General features: G+C 39.9%; 2 protein-coding genes across 4 annotated transcripts in view; both read left to right on the forward strand.

Moving 5' to 3' along the window:
* The first annotated feature begins 5,934 nt into the window (after window positions 1-5,934).
* Window positions 5,935-12,541, forward strand: RNF7 (ring finger protein 7). Of its 2 annotated transcripts, none has more exons than XM_005489459.4 (3): window positions 5,935-6,350; window positions 9,346-9,393; window positions 10,809-12,541. In XM_005489459.4, the coding sequence occupies exons 1-3, from the start codon at window positions 6,180-6,182 to the stop codon at window positions 10,863-10,865; spliced, it is 276 nt and encodes a 91-aa protein (XP_005489516.1). In that variant the 5' UTR covers window positions 5,935-6,179; the 3' UTR covers window positions 10,866-12,541. The 2 variants fall into 2 exon arrangements, with proteins under 2 accessions (XP_005489516.1, XP_005489514.1); XM_005489457.4 differs by having other exon boundaries at window positions 5,983-6,357; window positions 10,809-12,438.
* Window positions 12,542-12,678: 137 nt separating this feature from the next.
* GRK7 (G protein-coupled receptor kinase 7) overlaps window positions 12,679-20,821 on the forward strand; it is a 30,388-nt gene continuing 22,245 nt past the window's right edge. For both annotated transcript variants that reach the window (XR_012581630.1, XM_005489456.4), the window contains exons 1-2: window positions 12,679-15,919; window positions 16,666-17,103. Coding sequence is in view for 1 of the 2 variants with exons in the window: in XM_005489456.4 (XP_005489513.1) it covers window positions 15,170-15,919; window positions 16,666-17,103 (1,188 nt within the window). In the remaining variant the exon portion in view is untranslated. The remainder of the gene's footprint in view (window positions 15,920-16,665; window positions 17,104-20,821) is intronic.

A 20,821-nucleotide genomic window follows, 5' to 3' on the forward strand; every position in this document is an offset into this window, starting at 1 on the left:
GATCAGCTGTGTGTTTCCTGTGAGGCCTGGCTGTTTAAAATGGTAGCATTTAACTGAATGAGTGGGGGTTACATAGAGGACTTGGTGTAAAGAGAGAAACCTGACTGATGGTGGGGGCAGAAGCCACCAGAATTGACCTGGGGATGTGGCATCTGCAGATTGTTGCATTGTAAATTGGTGCCTGGGGAGAGAAGTGCTGGTTCATCATTTGGTGTAAGAGCATCAGAGAAGCCTTGGCAATTTGACAGTGTTGAAGAAGTTTGTAGTGATTAGTCTGCTGAGTTGGAAGATAGCTGGTACTGTGTTGTTAGGGTTAGGTGACTCATTTTTTTTCCTTGTTACACTGATTTGTGTTCCATTACCTGTGCTGTGTACCAGGACGGGCTGTAGAATTTGTCAGAACTATTTAAAATATATTGCATGTGGGGAAAAAAAGTTTACTTTTCTCAATCTGCTTTCTTTTCTTTATGTAATCTGGGCTTTTTTTTTGCCACCCACTCTCCCCTCCTGTTCTTCTGGGCATTTTTTATAAGGAAGTTTTGTACAAGTGCTTTTTAGTGCACTGAGGTGTTTTGTTTCCTTGTGCAGAGAACTGACCTGTTGTCCTTTGTTGCCGGCATGGAAGTTTTTGTCAGGAGTTACTGTGCAAACCTTCCAGCAATTTTGATTAATTTTGATTAATCTTTAGTAAGATGTATTAAGGCCCAGTATGAGTGGTCACTACATTTGCAGAGATTTGAAAGCAGAGGAATATAAAGTTGGAAGTACAGGAGGAAAATTTTTTCAGTGAACATTAAAAATAAGAATTGCATGTGTTCTGTAATGATTACAGCAGATTGATCCTTTCTTTTCTCTGCTAATAATTATGCTGCCATCTCTGACCATTCCACTAAGCAGAGTTTTCTCTAACCTGTGACACCAGAAGGGCATTCCCATTTCAGATCTGTAGACATGCCACTTAGTGGTAGACTTGGCAGTGTTGGGTTAACGGTTGAGCTTGATGATCTTAAGGGTCTTTCCTAATCTAAATTATTCTATTAATAAATATATGATAAATGCTTTACAATACATTACCTTTAATTCCTGGTCAGCTGTATGGCAAAGTTTGCAACATTTACTCACATGTGATAAGGACAGATCCTGTATTATGTTAAGAAGAGCATACACATCAAATCCAAATTAGGCCAATAAGATCCCAGTTAGAAGCAACTTCTAGTAGAATGGACAAATGCATGAAATTTAGTTGAAGTTCTTACTTACAGAAGCATATTTAACTAAGGTTGGTGTGATTTATGCACATTAAATAAACCAGAAATTCTTTAATAGCAGTAAGGAGAGTGTATCAGTGTTACTGTGTCCAGCTGTGATGAGACTGCTGCTGAAATACTTTGTGTATTCCTGGGATTGATCATCATAAACAATGTTAAAAAAAAAAAATTTCATAGTTGAAGAGCAGAGTTGCAAGCATTGGAAATATAGCCTGTAATTCAGCTAAATTACTTTAAAAAGCACTGTATGTACTTAAATCAGCGACAAAAATGTTGAAATTGGTTGCTGTGCAATGAGAATAAGATTTTAAAAGATCCAGTCGCTACAGTGTTCAGGAAAGGCTGTGCTTTGTAAGCATTTAATTAGGTACAAAAATTAAGAATGTTAATTAGGTATTCTTGGTAAGAATATTTTGGATATTTTTTTTTACTAAAAGCAAATATATGACCTTGCTGAAATGCTTTTAAAATATTCTTTATGTTCATAAATGTTTATGGCAAGTAACAAAATTCATCCATCTTGCTTAATACAATTTTCCATAGAAGATCTTGTATGATCAAGATTTTTAAGTGTTTGAGTCCATCATTATTTTAGCATAATTACTACTGCAAATGCCATGGCAGTTGTATGAAATCTAGTTAACAATTTCACCGAAAAGAGGATGTAAATCATTATACAGATTTTAGAAACTTTAAATCCAAACAATTGGATCAAAGAATTTGTTTGCTTTAAGGGATTGTGAATTGTTCCCCACTTTCATCTTTTCTTTTTTGGTCATTCCTTGTACACAGGGGAAAAAAAGCCGAGAGGATTATAGAACAGCCAGAGTAAACCTACTGTGGAATTCAAGGCTCACAGGTGAAAATCTCCTACCTGCTCCCTCTGATTTCTCCCAAGATCCAGGATGTCCTGTGCTGTGTGGTGGCAGACTGCAGTGTGGCAGCAGCAGGGAGGGAGGCTGGTGAGTTATCCTGAGCAGCGGCGGCTCCAAGGGCAGCACCTCCCTCCCTCCCTCCCTCCCTCCCGGAGCTCAGCCCTCGCCTGCTGCTGCTGAGGGCACAGAAACAAGCCTGGGAAAAGCAGGGAGCAGAGACAAAATGAGTTAGAAGGAAACTCCCCTTTAAGAATCAAGTGATTTACAGTAATGCAGCAGTACAGACCTGACAATTAGCTGCATCTTTCACCCACAGACCTCTAAAGTACTTAATGAAAGAAGAGGAAGTATCTACAATTCAGTCTCTTCCTTCCATACCAGGTAACTTAAGGCACTGTGCTTTGTACAGCAATACAAATTTGAAAAGTCCAAAAGGAAAGATAGAACTTTTTGAAACACAAACAAATAATTCATCTAGCTTCCTCCTGAGTAGTGCATTTATATTCCATTTGAGTTCCTCCATGCTGTCATGGTGTGACATTGATATGGGTTTGTTATTTTATTATTATTTATATATATACTTGAATTTAAATGCCTATTTTTGGCACTACCTTGGCCAAAATCTAGAAGTAGAAATGTAGGTCAAGGTAAAAAAAATTAGTTGTGACATGGTACACAGGATATAACACCTGCAAAGGTGAATAATGAGAAGTAAAGTTCACCTGTGCAACACCTTCCAGTAATTTAAATATGTGAGTAAAGGAAGTTTCTACAGGCAAGTTACACAGCTTCTCTTTGTAGTGTTTTTATTTTTTGTTTGGGGTTTTAGGGATTTTTTTTGAGGATGGGAGGTTTGGTGTGGATTGGAGGTCTAGATTTTCTAAGAGTGGCTTTTGGGGTCCATCCTGGTACTAGGCAGGACCCAAATATCAGAGATGTTAAAAATAATAAGACAGACTGTGCTACCTCACAACTTTATAGGAAGTGTCTATATTTCCAAATAGGAGGGGGCTGTGCCCCTGCACAACAACAGAGCAACATAATTTGGTTTCCAGTTTTCAATTGAGAATGCAGTTCTATTCTCAAACAGCTAACTACAGTTAAAATAGGCAAAATTTTAATTAAAGAATGGATATGGGATAGACATCTAACCTGAAAATCAGCACTTTTCAGAGGTAATTGTAATAGCTGAGTTTTACTCCAGAGTAAAACAATTAGCAAACAAAACCACAGTATAGAATTTCATAAAGCAGTCAGGGGTCTTTGTGTCTCTGGTTTTTAATCTCTGCTGCAGAAGGAGACATGGATGAGCCAGGGTGTTGTGTGAAGAATGGAGAAGTTCCAAGGGTTTAGACTTGATTAAAGCAGCTCAGCAAAGTCAGGATCTCTTTAGTGTCTAGTGACACAGGGTTTTCCATTAAAGCAGAGAAGTTTATTTGCAAAAGTCATTAAGGCTTTTTTAAATAACTTCTTGTAAGGATTTCCCTTCTGTGTATTATGTGTCATGAACTTTTGTTTCACTTGAACAGTAAAGCACAATGCATTTAAGAATTTGAATTATTGCTACTTCTCAGTCTTTGAGCTCATTCCTGGACTCTTATGAAGTTCATGCCCAATCACATACATTTATAGGAATATCAGGAATATTGCTGTGCAGCAATATATTTGTGTGATTTCCTCCCATGCAGTGAGATGCTCCCAGTGCAAAAGCACAGTTTATTCCAGTGCATTGTTTCCCTAACTCCTGTTGTGATTTCCTTTATATTTCTACATGCCGGCTACATACTTGTATTTCACAGAAGCTGTACCTATCAGCATTGGAGTCTGTTTTCTATTTTGACAATTGCACCTGGCAGCTTCAGTAAACCCTTAGGAACTGCTACAGTGGGTTTGTTACAGGTGGTGTGCTCATACACTGCTGTTCCCTGTGCTCCATTCCTGTCTTGCAGCCCCACTGGCCATTAATAGACCCGTGTAGCATACTCCTATAGGGAAAGAGGCACAGAGAGACAAAGATAACCAGAGTTTAAGAAATAGTTTTGGCAGAGGAGTATGCTTGTTTTCCTTGGCAGATAAATTGACACGGTCCTCAAGTGTTTTGATATATGTTAATCTATTGACAGAACAAACAGTAAGTGGGATAATACAGTCCAGTACATGCATCAGTTGGCCAAGATAAACACATACTTACATAACTGTTCTTTGCATTATCATAAAACTGACATTTTTGTCAAGGCTTTGCTTTTAATAAAAATAATTTTCACAGAATCTCAGAATCACTAGGTTGGAAGATATCTTCAAGATCACAGAGTCCAACCCATGCCCTAACTTCTCAACTAAACCATGGCACCCAGTGTCACATCCAGGGATGGTGACTCCACCACCTCCCTGGGCAGGCCATTCCAGTACTTTATCACTCTTTCTATAAAACACTTTTTCCTAATATCCAACCTATATTTCTCTTAGTGCAGCTTAAGACTGTGTCTTCTTGTTCTGTCAGTGCTGCCTGGAGAAAGAGACCAACCCCACCTGACTACAGGCACCTTTCAGGAAGGTGTACAGTGATGAGGAGACCCCTGCCTCTCCTTTGCTCCTGGCTGAGCACCCCCAGCTCCCTCAGTGCTTCCTCACAGGGCTTGTGTTCTTTTTCCCCATTCTGCAGCCCACAATTGGCTTTAATTCTAGCTGAACAATCCCTCGATGGGCTGAAAGGAACTTGGTTGGAGTTCTCATTTTTAGATATTCAATTTGGAATGTTTTCAGTGAATGAGATGAGCAGATGCCCAGTCTGAAAAATGTGGTTTTTATTTACAATGAAGACCAGTGACAATGTATATAGGGAAAACCCTCTGAAAGAGCTGTTGTGGGTGTGTGCCTCTATCCCATGTGTCACCTCCAGTCGTGTGTGGCTGCAGGGGACAGGTGAATTACAGACTGCCAGAACTACTCCTCAAAAATGCCTTGGAATTTTGCTTACACAGCTCTTTGGCTGATAAAATAGCAACAAAATCATTTTTAGGTGGGAAGCTATCACTTTATTTCTCTAAGGCAGTATGGACAGAGTCAAAGGTGCCTGTGTCATATTTGCTCTACTTTCACGGCTAATCTAAGTGTGGTTTGTATTTGACTTTGCATCATGTACAGCACATGTGTGATGGTTTGACAGCACTCAAACACAATTATAATCTCTGTCACAGTTTGCTCTTAGAACTGAAAAATTGCATCAGTTAGGGATACAAGGCAAATTGTATAAATCTAAAAACCCCAAAACTTCAACGGAATTTTCTTTTTTTAAATTTCTATTTAGAGGTAGTAGACATTTTACATAGCAGAAATTTAATGTACCTAATTTTTTTTTAAATATTTAATACTTTTTGGATTACATCTAGCTCCAGCAATTCAAATTCAGAAGTGCCATGCTGGTTTTTAAAATGGACAGAAAAGAATGATGAGTTAAAGGAGTGGAGCTGGCAAAGGGAATTGAACAATGTGGATTGAGAGAAATGTGAATCAGCCAAGCTAAAAGATCTTATTCATATGCTGTTTAATAGTGTTCAAGGTGCTTCTGAATGAATAGTTGAGTAATGTGCATAGAATCTTTAATATAATTTTATTATTTACTTTATTACCAAGGTGAACAAAGTGTTACCAAGTGCTGAACTGTTTTGCTTATTCTGTCAGCAGTCTTAGGAAATGTGTTGATTTGGAGGATTGGGCTGTCTCCCCATTCTCAAGGCAGCCCAGACCACTGGTGAAGTTGTGACTGGTTCACGTGCACGCTGCGTACGAGAACATCCTTCATGAGCAATGGCAGCTCAGCACCTGCCAGGTGTCCTGCTGAAACACAGGAAGTGCCTGAAGGCTCTGTGAAGGCGTCCGGTGTCCCGGCGGGGTCTCCTCGCCCCGCGGGCCGTTCCCGCACCGCCGCCGCCGCCCCCGGGCCGGTGCCGCTCTGCGGGCGGGGCTGCGCTGCCGCCGCCGCTGCCGGAGGGTGGCGCTGCCGCCCGCGCGGCCGCCGCGTCCCCGCCCCTCCGCCATGGCCGATGTGGAGGACGGGGACGAGCCCGGCGCCCCCCACTCGCTGTCGGGCTCCGCGGGCTCCAAGGCGGGCGCTCCCGACAAGATGTTCTCGCTGAAGAAGTGGAACGCGGTGGCCATGTGGAGCTGGGACGTGGAGTGCGACACCTGCGCCATTTGCCGGGTGCAGGTCATGGGTAAGCGCCGGCCGGGCCGCCATGGCCGCGGGGCGGGGGGCCTGGGCCGGGCCTGGGGCCGTGCCCGCCGGCCCGGGCACTGCGGGCGCAGGGCAGAGGCGCGGTTTCCGGCAGACGGGGGGGTTGATCCCTCCCGCCTCCGCTTCCTCCTCCGCGCCTTCCCGGAGGAGGAGGAGAAGGAGGAGGGCCCCGCGGGGCCGGGCTGCCGCGCTCCAGGGGCCGCACGAGTGCCCCCCTGGTCGGCCGGGCCGCGCTCCGTGCGCGCCTCACGCAGGGCCTGGGCCCCGCCGGGTGTTCTGTGACCGGCCCCGGCAGTGCAGGGCCGCCCTCGTCGTGAGGGCTGGTGCTCGTGTGAGGGCAAATCCCGCAAGCACCTATTTACAGCCGGGCTGAACCGAGGGCTGCGTGCGTGGGACTGCTCTTTATGGGGTGGATTTTGTTAAGGCGTTTTTGTTAGGATGTTTTTTACGAGCCAGTTACAGATGTACGTAAAAATTCATTTTTCAAATCTGTTAAACCAGGGTGTCTTACACTACTCTACAAGCGTGATTACTGGTGCAGTTTAACAATCACAAATGTACTGTGAAATCTGTTGAGTAAGGGGTTAATTTACTTGGTTTTGAAATCCACAGACTGTTTGAAAGCACCTTCATTGTTGGCTGATATTACTGTTTTTTGACATCTTTGTTAAATATGGTATTTATCTTGGTTCTTCAAAACCTGTTTAAATTCTTCCTTTACTGTGTGTGCGTATCCCATTTTTGCTCTTGGGCTGAGTCATGCTCAGTATAACTGTCCTCTCACTTGGGTGTGCAACACTCGGGCAGGACAAAGGGCCCAGCATCCCCTCCAGAGCACCTTGCTTTTGTAAGGCCAGGAACCATGATACTGGAATGAAGTCAGCATTTGATTTGACAGAAACGAGGCAAAATAAGCAATTCTGTCACTTCTCATAAATGTATTTTGCTGGGAGCCTTCTGTGGAACACAGGAGGCAAAAGGGTGTCCAAGACGAAAAAAGGGGAAGCGCAGGCTGAAGTGGTGGGAAATTGATGTTTTTACATAAGCATGTTTTGAAGATTATTTGCTTTTTTATGGTAAGCAGAGACCACTCTGGAAATATGAAATTGCCGTGTAAACCATAATTTAAAAAATGTAACAAAATCTTATCCAGAGCTATTGTAAAAGTTAAAAAAGTCACATTTTTTCATAGCTCGACCAAGAGAGTACTTTTAATCTGAAACTAGAAAAAAAAAATCTGAAAAAATTTAGTAACCGTTTTCTGGGAACAAACCACATTGTTAGAATGTGAAACTTGATCATTTCTGACTTCAGTTTAGCAATTTCGCGTTGACCCTGCCAGAGCGGGTCTGGCTCCTGTAGAGCCACTGCGTCTGCAGTAACCTCAGGTGGGAGGCAGTGCCAGGCTGGGACTGGCACTTGTTGAAGGTTAGTTTGACTTTTGCAGGGAAGGAGGTGTTAGCTGGCTCTGTTTTCTCCTGGTTTAACTCCTTGAACCAATGTGGCCTTAGATGCTGAAGGAAAGAGACAAAAATGCAGGTGTGAGCTGGGAAGCGCAGGATTGCAGCTGGACTGGCTTTGCTGTCCTTATTTCAGTCTGACCCCCTTGGGGTTGTGATGTAGGAGTGGGGACAGGTTACTTTGGTGTGGTGGCAGCGATTTCTGTGCTGAAAACTGCAGCTCTGGGGCTCCATAGGGCAGCTGATTTATTGTGACTTTCTGCTGTCACCCCAGATCAGTGGGCTCCCACACACCATGATACAAACTGAAGCACTTCAGCTGAATCACTTCAGCTCAATCTTCCCAGCACCTTGGCCCTTAACTGCTGTTGAAATACAAATTGTAGGGATAGACAACAGGAAAGTTTTGCTTTTATCTCAATGGGCAGCTGTTTCAGAGTTCTTTGCCCTCTTTGTTCTCTATTACCTGAGAAAAGGAGGAATGTCTGGGCAGATCAATCTAAAATAGAAATACCGGCCCTATCTGGCGGAGACTGCAACAACACTCAAATCTAAATTCCTGTAGCACATTATAGTTCTGTCTTGTGGGAGAATATGGTCCAACCAGTGACATGCAAGCCAGATTCAACCTGCAGGACACTTGTTTAAACTAGTTCCTTTTCTTTGGAGGAGATGAAGATGTGTGTGCTCACATAACAGTTGAACACTTTCTGTTGTGCATGGTTCGTGCACCTGTGTCTGTGGCAGCCTGTGTTGGGGCAAAGAAGAAGCAAAGGTGCTTTTCCACTGCACTGTGTGGCACAGTGGGAAGCCTGGAAGTTGCCACTCTTGTCTTACTGAGTCCTGGAGCTGCCATCCAGTCCTAAAGCCACAGACTGGAATGCATAAAGATGATAAATATTTTTAATTAGATATTGTTCTGTATTTATTATCATATATTATCAAATGTACCACTATATTTGTATGTTTGTGACTCCTGTGAAAATTAGATGCAGGTACTTGTTAAGGGAAGCTACTATAAAAAGTAGTAGATGGTGGGAGTTGTGGTGAGAGATGCACAGCCTAAAAAATCAAAATTGTGAATGACTTCCTTAAAAGGAAATGCTGACATGTGAAAAACAAAGTCCTGTAATTAGGGTTTGGCTTTGTGCTTGCTCTGGTCTTAATATGCCTGAGTGCCTTGGCACAAATCTGTGGGCTTTTATATCTACAAAATGGAGAAGGCTTTTTTTCAGCAAAAGTTATGAAAATACCAAAGCAATGGAAAATAAACAAAACATGCTGGAGAGTTCAGAGTCCTTCTGATCTCTTTCAGATATATATTTCATTGTCATTTGCACAGTTTTAGAATTGAAGGGGGCTTTAATGTTAAAGAGCTGAACTAGACATGAAAACTTGAGCTTTTTACCTCTGTAAATTTGTATTAGAGTTTATATTTTCCTCTGACAAAGCTATTCTTAAGATGGAATCCTGAGAATCAAATTGAGTTTGTTCTTGTTTACTTTTAGATGCCTGTCTTAGATGTCAAGCTGAAAACAAACAAGAAGATTGTGTTGGTATGTAGTGACTTCATTCGCTTGTTTTTCAATTGAAGCTTCTCTCAGTATGGTGCATTTTAAGGTTTGAAGGGAATACTGATTTTATTAATGCTCAAAAGTAAACTGGTGTTTTGTCCTACATTGTATCATCTTTCTACATTAGTAATACTTTATGCTTTATTTTTGAGCATTAAAAAAAAATCAGTTTTCATGTCAGCTGTGCTGTAAAACAAAACAGCTTCCAATTTCCTGTTAACACATACACAGCTAAGAGGTTTAGGTTTCTTTCATTGTGGGCATATTTGAGATCATAATGTACATTTTTGAAGTGGGTAGGAAAAAGCTGCTTTTTTCTTCAGAGGTGCATGCCAGAAAGCACAATGGTAGTACAAGTAAAAATCCTCTGTTCTGAAATAAATGTGGGTCTGAGATAGAAAGTGGTATTTTTCCCACTCATAATTCAGAGATAATGGAGGCAATGACTTGGTTGTTCACTTTTCATTTTCAAAAGTGGAATCGCTTCAGTTTAAGCATAATCATACTTTCAATGCCAATGTATGCAAAAGAAAGTCTTAATTCTGAGTGTTTAAATTGGAAATAGTGAAAATTATCTCAAAGAATTTGCTTTAAACCTTTAAGACAACTTTTAAAGCAGTGGTAAACCTTTCCATGCTGTTGAGCTTTGTGTTTTGAAGTGTATTGTCTCAACAAAGCCACTGGGGTTTTTTGATGATGGTTTTAATGGGAATAGGGTTTTTCTGTTAAAATAGACAGGAAAAATATAATTGACAGCACTCCTTTGATTGGTACCCTTGTGCTCTTGTGAGGAAAATGTGAGCTAATAAGGGCAAAAAGCAAAGTTCTAAAACATTATTCAGGAGTAAATGGGTAACAGTTCTTGTAGTGTTGGAACAGCTGTAGCCTGTGAATAACTCGTGTTGTAAAGTCCCATTTTAGACTATATACTGTGTCACACGAGCCTCCCTGCAATCACACATTGCAGTTCAAACAGTGCCTTTCACATGAGAATTTGGTGATGCACTCTGGTGTGATCCTGAGTCATAGTGCATTGGCTCTATGTTGCTGCTGGGGAGGATAAAGGGAAAAACTTTCATAGTTGCACTTATTTCCTGGGTAGAACACATCCCTAAATGTGTTCATACAGTCACAAAACCCTGTCACTGTATACAAGAAGGTGAGAATATATGTGTTTCCTTTTTTAATGTTTGGAAGGAAGTAAAAGGCTCGATGGTGGAATGCATTATCATCAGGATGATTGCAATAATCCAATCTCAGGGGAGAAGTCAGTGATGACCTGTTTTGTCTGAGGTTTCCAGTGGTTATAAATATTTGAGAGTGATAGTTTGAATCTTGCTGTAGGAGTTGATTGAAGAGCTGAGTGTGACTGGAACATGTTCTTTCTTCTCTTTCAGTGGTTTGGGGAGAGTGCAATCATTCCTTCCACAATTGCTGCATGTCCTTGTGGGTGAAACAGAATAATCGCTGTCCCCTCTGCCAGCAGGACTGGGTAGTCCAGAGAATAGGCAAATAAAATCTGGAAGGATTTCTTTCTGTTGCACTTCCTGGAATGGTGTGTGTGTTATGGCCTATGCTGATGCAGAACAGAAGGTGTCCATCAGGTGACTCAGTGGCTGTGCCTGCTCCAGGAGCAGGGTGGGTTTGGGCAGGCCATGGGCAGTCAGGCTCCCTGCGGGCTTCCACAATTCAAACTGGAGATGCTACTTCAACAAATGTATCTGCTGTGATTGGAGTGTTCTCTGCATCAGAGCATAGAAACTTAGTGCTGCAGATTATTCCCTAAACACAGAGCATTTAATCTTTTTCCATTGATAAATGAATCAAATTGAAAGGGTCACCTTACCTGGTCTGAGACACTGCATTGTTTACTTCCAGGATAAAGAAAATGTTTCCTAAGTACTATTGTATGCAAAAATACAGTCAGTGTGTTTTTTAAGAAATTATTCTGAGATTTAATCTAAAATTGACAGTGTATAAAACATTTGCTATGTGCTTTTCCCATGACACTCTATTAAACATTTCTAATTTAGGGTTTCTTTATGACTTTTGTTTTCTTGTATCTCTCAATCTGTTGCTCTGTTATATTCTATACATGATTTCTACAATCATAACATTGAAATTTAACCATGTTAATAACTTCTTTTATTTGTATTTCTGTTGGTGATTATGGAGACATGTATTTTTAATACAAAGATTTTTTGTACAAAGGCATGTATTTGATATCAGCTAACTAGAGGTGTAGACAATCTTGCTGGTTAGCTGATTAATATAGGAAGTAAACAAAAGTGATAATTTAAGTAATCCAAGGAACGAAGGCACTAATTAAATCTAGGGTAAAAGGCTAAATTGTGATTTAATGAAAATTTGGTTAATAGAAATATCTTTATTATCTTTTTATTGGTCACAGTGTTTTGGAAGCATTTTTTCATTTTTGTGGAAATCCTGAATGTATCATCTTTGAATTTTTTCTTACAGCTGTTTAAGTGCTTGCTTTTAGCTTTGTCTTTTCCTTAAATATCCAAATTACTATGAATCTGAATATATGCTGTGGGATTTTTAAAATATATGTAACAGACAGGTAGAATTATTGCTTTCAATCTGTAACAAATTCAGGCTTAATAAAATGGTCAACTAATATGGGTAAAATTGAAGCAATATATTATGCATTGTTTACTTCAAAATTATCATCTTTAATGTTTAATGTGTTTCTCAGTAGGTGTGTTTCTATCTAATTCTAAGTACATTTAAAGAGGTTTATCTTCACTGTATGAAGTAGTTCCAATGTCTGTATCATCAAGCATATTGCAGAATTTACTGTGGGTTTGTTTAATATTGTAATCTTGGTTTTTAAGATGTGATTTTTTAAATGTAGCTTTTGTTTAATAACACACTGAGATAAAAAAATCCTGAGTCACTGTTACACTGTATCACATCAGTTGTTACTATGCCAGATGATGTCTGTCTTAAAACTGAAAACAAATGTAAAATATATTAACAGTAGTAATGAAGTGCCTCTAGCATTTACATTGTTGTGGAGTATTTCTGTTTGTGTAAAAGTATTCCCAAAATTCTTGCTAAAAAAGAAATCAGAGTGGACATGAAAATAAAGTTTAGCTGTGGCAGTCAATCTGTATCTTACCTACCACCTGACCTCTGGTAATGCCATCTAGTCCCATCAGAGGACTTTTTTCATTTTTCTTTGGTTTATAGGTGAGTATGGAGAGTACCAAACCCTGCTTCTAGCTCATGTCATGTGCATGGCAAGAGTAGCTGAGAATTACAGTTGTGGAAGAGTTTTTCTAAGTGTCAGCTCAAAGGGGTGTTGACACAAATGAGGTATTAGGAAAGTTAATGTTGAAATCAAAGCAGCTGATACTTTTGTGTATCTGTTTGCATATTTTAAGTATCTTGTTGACCAGTAATTGAGGTTCATCCAGAACAGAAGGTAATGAATTTTAAGTCCTGCATATTTTCTCTGTGATTTAGTGGTTAGCCTAAGTCCAGTCTTTCTATGAGCTCTCCACCAGAAAACTCCTCCAAACCACACCCTGGCTGATTAACACGGTTGTTAGTACATCCCAGTACATCCCTGTGTCCAGTTCTGCAATTGTTCACCTCTTGAAATGAAAAATAAGTTTTGCTTCTCACCCAAACATACTGTTTTATGAGCAGGTAACACTACCTTAAATAGCCATTGTCAACTAATAGATTAATGCTGATCTGCTTTTCTCCACTGTTTAATAAATGCTGAGCAGATTTGGATAAGTCAGCAAGCAAATCTCAAAAGTGACTGGAGTAATGAGTATGTGTTGAATCATCATATTGTTTGATTTTGCTTTTAATGAAGTTATGCTATTTTAGAAAAAATTTATGTTCCACAGAAACTGGGAATGAGTCTAATTAATTGAATACAATGGTCTTTGGAGCTGTAAATGTGTCTTATGCAGGTGCCATAAAACATCAGGAATTTTCTTGATTTGCTTGGGCATGAGTATACCAATAGCTGGAGTAAGCTTGAGTTCAGCCTTAGGGCCCCAGCTCCCAGCCATTTGTCCTGCTGCTCTTGAGCTGTGGTGGATATTCTGGCCAAACGTAAAAAAGACCCTACTGAATTTTAGGAAATTAAAACCTTTATTTAAAAAAAAATAGCTGAAATTAAAGCTGAATTTAAAAAAAAAGCTGAATTATTACCTCCTTCCATGCCTTTGTCTACCCAGGGTGTTACAGGAATGTGTTGCTGCAGGTCCCATTTTCAGGACAGCCAGCAGCAGAATTCCCCATTTCTCCTGCTGGCTCCGTGCAGTGCTGCCCACGCTGTGGCTGCTCTGCTGAGCCCTTTATGTAACCTCCCACCCTGGGCAGAGCTGGCCAGGCTTTCAGGTGTCTCCTTCCAATTCCCCCTGTTCTCGTGCACACACAGCAGCTTGCAGTGGATGGCCCTCTCCAGCACTCCTAGAAAAACACCTCCATGGGAATTCTGTAGAGTGCAAGCACGAGTTTTATGTCAAATGGATTCAGTGTGGACAGGATTAAACATGTGAAAACAAAACACTGCATGGTTGTAGAATGGCAAAAAGCAGCCAAGAAGGGCTTAACACTTATTATAGGGAGTCTGAAAGGTGCCTGTTATTACTCTTGATGTTTAGTTTTTGTGATTCAGCTCTTCAGCTTGCTGTAAGATGGTGAAAAAAGAAAAAAGACACTTGACCTTGACCTCAAGAGCACAGCTTGACCCCAGTGTTACTTCTTTTCTTGTTCTCATAATACTTTCCTTATATTTAAGGAAAGTTTTAACAGCCAAACCACCTGACCCCACAGCAGAAGGAGGCTTAGCCTAGTGAGTGCCACACATAATTTTTATTATTTTGAAGGGAAAAAAAATGCCTTCTGGTAGGCAGCCAGCAAGTGCAGGTGGAATTTGCCTTCACTTGATTATAATCAGCTTTGTCCCTTTGTTGATGTCACCTCGGCTATATGTTGTTGCCACCTTCTTATCCAACCACTTTCTGTCATAAAGCTCAGCAGGGAAAATAAACTGAGGTCAAAACAACATATGGAAGTGTCTTGGCAAGATTTGGCTGTTCATTTGAAGTGTTTTTCTTTTTTCTGTGGGTAGGAGATGAAGTCAGAGCCGTGTTGTTTCATATAGAAGGATCATTATTTTTAGACCAGTGGCAGTTCTTAGCCTCTGCGTGTAATCTGCTCAGACAGAGCCACGCAAGGCAGCAAGGCTTGCATGAACTGTCTGTGGGGCTCAGTCACTGATGTTGAATATAACTTGAGCTTTGGAGGTGTGAATGCTCAAAGCATGAGTTGTGTGATTCATCTATATCAAGATCTTTTAGGCATGGCAGATTTGTGATAAAAGCTTTTCATAAAACCAGTTGTTAGTGTGCTGGTGTTTGATATCGACCAGGGGAGATCCAGGCCTGTCCTGCTGACTGTGGCCAAAGTGCTTCGAGTTGGAGAGAGTGCATGTATTGCAGCCATGAGTCTCTGCATGTTCCCAGCAGCCAGGGACAGTGCATGTAGAGGGAATCTTGGCACATTTAAAGGTTATCAGGGCCCATTCTGAAAAACACCAGCTGAACCACGTGCACTTGGTACTGCCAGTGGGAAGGTTTGCCTAGGGTGTCGTCCCTCAGCTATACATAGCAAACTCAAAGCTTCTTACAGAGAAACCTCTTACCAGTCACTTTCCACAAATGGTGCCTATACCTAAAGGTACTTAGTGAAAATCCTTGAGAGGTATTTAATGCAAAAGCAGTTCGTTTCCCTGGTGTTTTTCAGAAGCCCTCACACACCACTAGCAGGGAGAAGTGCAGTGCAGCTACAGCACAGCTCCTGGGCCAGTTACTCATTTTGTCTGAACCAGGCTCTGCCACCCCAAGGGCTTGCCAAGATGTGTGACATGGGGGGGCTCGACAACCTGATTGCCAACACTGCCTACCTCCAGGCAAGGAAGAGTGGAGAAGGAGACACCAAGGAGATGCAAAAGAGGCGTAAGAGCCTCTCGCTGCCCAAGATTGAGGACTGCAAAGAGCACAGAGAGTCTGTTGCTGGTGACTATGACAGTATCTGTGAGCAGCAGCCCATTGGCAAGAAATTCTTCAGAGATTTCTTAGAGACAGTGCCAGAATATTTGTTAGCTAGAGACTTCCTGGATGAGGTGTCAAGCTGGGAGTTGGCAGAGGACAATATCAAGAGCAGTTGCATGGAGATTATGGTCACCAATTATCTTAAGGAAGGCGGCAGAAACTATCTGTCTTTCATGAGCTCTGACTTGGTCAGCAAATGCAAAGCAGCTACTGTAAAAGACTATGAGAACATCGTGCAGCTGGCCAAGGAGGAAACCAAAGTCTTCTTTAAAGACAAGCCTTTCCAGGACTTCCAGAACAGCCCCTTCTATGACAAATTCATCCAATGGAAAGTGTTTGAGAAGCAACCAGTAACTGAGAAATACTTCTCTGAGTTCCGAGTGCTGGGCAAAGGTGGCTTTGGAGAGGTAAGAGCTTGTACTTTTAAGGATGTGAGTCATCTCTCCCCTTTCAAGACTAGCAGGTGGGTTTGCAAAGAGCAGTGGATTAAGCCACTCTATGAAGATTTGTAAAATGTGCCCCTCCACACTACCCATTTTCCAGAAATCAGGCTGGGTTATTTATACTGTGATAGAGGTTCTTGTTGGTAAAAAGCTACTTTAACATTTTTATATTCTGTATCTATGCTAGTTAAAAAAGCAGGCTTCTTTACAAAAACTTGCATAAATGTTCATGTAGTGAGCTAAGTCTGCTCCTTGACATCATTTTAGCCTGTGCTATCTCACACACTCCCAGATAATTCCTAGCTGCGGTTTAGGGAAAAGCACACATCAGGATCTGTTCCCAAACTTCTGTATGAAGGTTTTTTGAGAGTCAAGAGAGTTTAACTGTACAGATGCCATCTGTATATGCTCCTTATTCTCATGGTTACAGATTTTTTTCTTGTCCTTTTCCTGTTATTTGCTAATACATGCCTACTAGTGGCATCCTCAAGAACTTTGCCTCAGGGCCACGATAAACTACTGGTCCAGAACAGAACTGATTGTGCACTTGTTTTTTCTTGTTTTCTGTGCTGATATATTCTTCATAGAAGTTAGCATCAGCAGCTACTGATAGGCATCAGTGATTGCCCAGTTCCTGTCTGTCACTACCCTTAATATTCCACTCTCTGTGTAAAATTCCTTCATTACCTTTCCATGTGCATCTTCTCTAGGTTTGTGCCATCCAGGTCAAAAATACTGGCAAAATGTATGCCTGCAAGAAACTGGATAAGAAAAGGTTGAAAAAGAAAAGTGGAGAGAAGATGGCCCTGCTGGAGAAAGAGATCCTGGAGAAGGTCAACAGCCCTTTCATAGTCACACTAGCTTATGCCTATGAGACCAAAACCCATCTGTGTCTTGTTATGAGCCTCATGAATGGAGGGGATCTGAAGTATCACATCTACAATGTGGGAGAAAGGGGTTTGGAAATGAAAAGGATCATCTTTTACTCAGCTCAGATAACCTGTGGGATTCTGCATCTCCATTCCATCAAAATTGTGTACCGGGATATGAAACCAGAGAATGTCCTCCTGGATGATAATGGGAATTGCAGACTGTCTGATCTTGGATTGGCAGTGCAAGTCAAAGAGGGAAAGAGCATCACCCAGAGGGTGAGTACAAATTCTTTAACGTGGCCAGTGGAAGTGCAGCCATTCTATTTCTAATGCCTTATGAGACCAAGACTTAATTCCCCGGAACTGATTCTGTGCTAAAGACCAAATGTAGTCATTTCATTCTGAGAGACAGGTCCTAAGAAGATTTGGTTTATTAACTCTTTAGCTGCTGCATGTGGTAAAATAACTTCTTTTGTACAGAAACAGTAGAATCTATTTGACCTTTTTCTCTTAAGTTCGTGAACCAATGACTGTAGAGAGGCAGATGTTTTGTGTTTTATGGAATACTGCATAGTCAGGGACTTAATTGATTGTTTAATGAGCAGCAGTCAAAGATACAGCTCCTCTGTATTCTGCTTTTGCTTCTAGGAGAATATATTTTCTTACACATTACTCTTAAGTGATGCTACTGATTTTATTGCAGGTGTGTGGTGCTGCATGAGAAGTTATTTCCAGCCCTCCTTCCCCACACAAATTAATTCCTGAAACAGTTAGCAGACTTGACAGTTTGTAAATGTCCATGCCTGTCTACATGTAGGAAGAAAAACATGGATGACCAAATAGATTTTTTGTAAATTAGATTGTGCAGCACTTCAGCTGTGCCTCTGGTCATCCCAAACTAACTTGGATATGTAATAATATCAGGAGATTTACACAAAAAAAATATGTATTGCTTAACTGTGAAAAAGCCATATTTCTCTCAAGGTATCTGGAGCTTAAAGATGTGCATAATGAGAAATACACAAGGAAAATGAAGAAATGAAAGCCACATTATAAACTGGTCTGTGTTAAACTCCCCAAGTTCACATTAGAAATTCAGTGGAAGAGAGGACCCACTGATGGCCTTCTACATCATGTTTGAGTGCACATCTTTTGATGTTGTTAAGTTCAGTACTTTTGAAGGATCTTTTCATTCCCTGGCAATATAAGAAGTTTGTACTATGAGTGGTTTTAGTTCTTGACGAAGGAGTATGTAGACATTGCTGTATGTATAAATAGTAAATAATTTTAAAATTAAACTTCATGGTGTTTTGAATACAAAAATACAGCTTCTGTGCAAGCTAAGGCAGGTTTTTCAGTAGAGCTTATGTGAAATGAGAGTGTTGTTTTGTTTGTAAAGATGGCATTTGCATCAGTGAACCCAAAGGTGTAAACCTGATTGGGCTTTGCAAGAGGCATGCAGTTACTAGGATCAGAACAAATAGTTTTGTCAAAGGGCAATTTTTCATACTTTTAAATATGTGGGGTTTGGCAAAACGAAAAAACCTCAAAATTGAAGAGTGTATTTAGCAATATGTAACCACTTTTGTTGGTATTAGGGTAGAATCTCAAAGCAATATTGGACAAGGTGTTATTCTGCCTTACCTTCTGTGAAGCCATCAAATTGTTAGTGCCTTTTCTTTTGTCATTTTTAGAAGCTCTAGTCACCATTATACGGTTGCTTTTATTAAAGCAAAACCTGCAATGAATAATGTGCTACATGATTGTAATGTTTTTTAAGGAATTTCAGTTAAAGGCAGTTTTATTCATACTTTACGTTGAAATAGGACATGGAAGAAAAAGATTTTTTGTGTATGTGTTTGTATCATAGCTATAAACTAGTTAAATGAATAATTCCCTTTTATTTTCATTTTTGTAAAATAGTCATATTTGAAAGCTTCTAAAAAATGTTATATGAGAACTGGATATCATTATTATTTATACTCATGTCATACACAGGAAGATCAAAGAACACATTTACAAAATTTACATTAAGCTTCACCATGTACTCCTGTAAGAAAGGAAAAATGGTGTTGTTATTTTTTGTCTACTAATTATAGTTTCATTCTGACTTAAAATTATCTGAAAAATGACATCATAACATGCTGTTTGAGTATGACTGCCAAATAATTATCACTTACCAAACCTATACATATCACCTTGTCATTTGTCACCCAAAGGAAAGTATGGCTCCAAGCTTTTTCAAATGAAATTTAATCAGTTGCACCATTTTGTGGACACAGTTTTATAAGGGCATTTGTATAAGCTAGCTCTATATATTCCTTGCAGGCCAAATCTGTATTGTACTGATATCTGATATCTAATATCATAAAGCTGTTTCTAGATTTTGGATAATGGTTTAAACTGATAATTTAAGGTTTACAATTTTCAGTCACTAATTAAGGGATATTGCTACTGATCTCTAGTATATAATATAAAGATTTATCTGTGCATTCATTTCATTAAAGATTGCAAAAAATACACTATTTTGATGAATTCTGACAGTGTTTTGCACTCTCATAGCTGCATAGGCCATTAAAGATTAAATTTGTTCTGCTTTCAAAGCAGAAAAAAATTCCTGTCTGGTCATGTATGAATAAATGCACATCACCCATACATCAGCTGGAGGATCCATTAATCCCTTTTGTAAATCTTATTAGGTGATTATGTTATCACATGGCACAAGTAATAAGCTTGTTAATGAGTTCCTGTTTTAGACATTTTCCAAGTTTTCTCATTGAGGATTTGTACAAAATTATAATGTTTATGTACTGTTCATCAGCCAAAAAAGTGTTCTTTGTGGGTAGAAAGGTTTTTTGAATTTTAGATGGATAACTTCAAATGGTCCTAGTAAAAAGTAAAGTGTGTTTACACTTCAGCAAAGCATTGTGCAACTGATGATTCAATACTTATGTAATTGAAGCAGTAGCCTTGGTGTCCTTTAAGTACTGCTGTTACATACACTCCTTTTGAAGGCACCTGTGTGCTCCATACCAATTGGTCATAACTATTAAAAATAAAAATACCTTGCTTTCAGAAACAGTGCTCCTTACAAAGATCTTGAAAGAGTTGGATACCTAGCCTTAGTTTTCTCCCTCTCTTTTCAATTGCTAAAGCAGCAAGGAGAAACATCCAGCTTTCTGTGTGAATGTACTTTAGACTTATACTGTAGTTGTAAGTAATTGATACAGTAATAATTTAATTTTACTAAGTTGCTGATTTGACTTTGTGAAGTGCCAGTTGTCCCTAGAAAGAAGAAATCACAAGAATAAATTAAAATACACAAGTTTGAATAATAACAGTCTTGAAAATAAAAGTAGAAAACACTTTAAAGCTACTTGCAATGTAATTTTCCTTCATTAAACATACATGGATTGTAAGGGATCCTCTCATGATAGCTACATGCACCTGTGCAGTCTACCAGGAAATGTGTCTATGCACATTTAGTCAGGCAGAGCTATTACTGACATGGCTGGAAACACAAACTCCAGGGGTAATAAAACTATTCAGGACTTTAAATGTCATTATGACTTCCTATAAGTGTGCCTGTTGCATCTCATCTGATGTGTTGATCAGATCCTGCAGGAACTAGTTTATATCTTAAAATTATGGCTTTTTAAATATTGTTATTTTCTCTATCTTACATAATTGAAATAGACAACAAGGAGAAACTGAGAGCCTGCAAAGATGGCTTTTACACAGGCAAAGTGTTCTGTCTGTTGTGTTCTAGATTGATTCTAGCACTCGGGGTTTTTTGCATATGAAATGAGGAGCTTCCATCCCCAGTTAATTCCATTTTTCCAGAAGTTAGTGTGTATTTGCTGTTTATTTAGGGAAGAATTTTCTGCCCTTACTGGATATGGCTTTTGTGAAAAGCAACTGTTGCATGTAAATTGTGAAGAACTTTTGTGCAGATGCATGTGCGAGCCCGAGAGCTTAAATATTGACATAATAA

The sequence above is a fragment of the Zonotrichia albicollis genome, chromosome 9 (assembly GCF_047830755.1).
Source record: "Zonotrichia albicollis isolate bZonAlb1 chromosome 9, bZonAlb1.hap1, whole genome shotgun sequence".
NCBI classification, from domain to species: Eukaryota; Metazoa; Chordata; class Aves; order Passeriformes; family Passerellidae; genus Zonotrichia; species Zonotrichia albicollis.

What these genes read in the sequence shown, in the direction of transcription:
- RNF7 (XM_005489457.4), top strand. Translation starts at nt 6,180, where the DNA reads ATGGCCGATGTGGAGGACGGGGACGAGCCCGGCGCCCCCCACTCGCTG. An exon ending in TTGCCGGGTGCAGGTCATGG is followed by an intron (nt 6,358 to 9,345) that starts GTAAGCGCCGGC and finishes GTTTACTTTTAG; the next exon opens with ATGCCTGTCTTAGATGTCAA. An exon ending in CAAACAAGAAGATTGTGTTG is followed by an intron (nt 9,394 to 10,808) that starts GTATGTAGTGAC and finishes CTTCTCTTTCAG; the next exon opens with TGGTTTGGGGAGAGTGCAAT.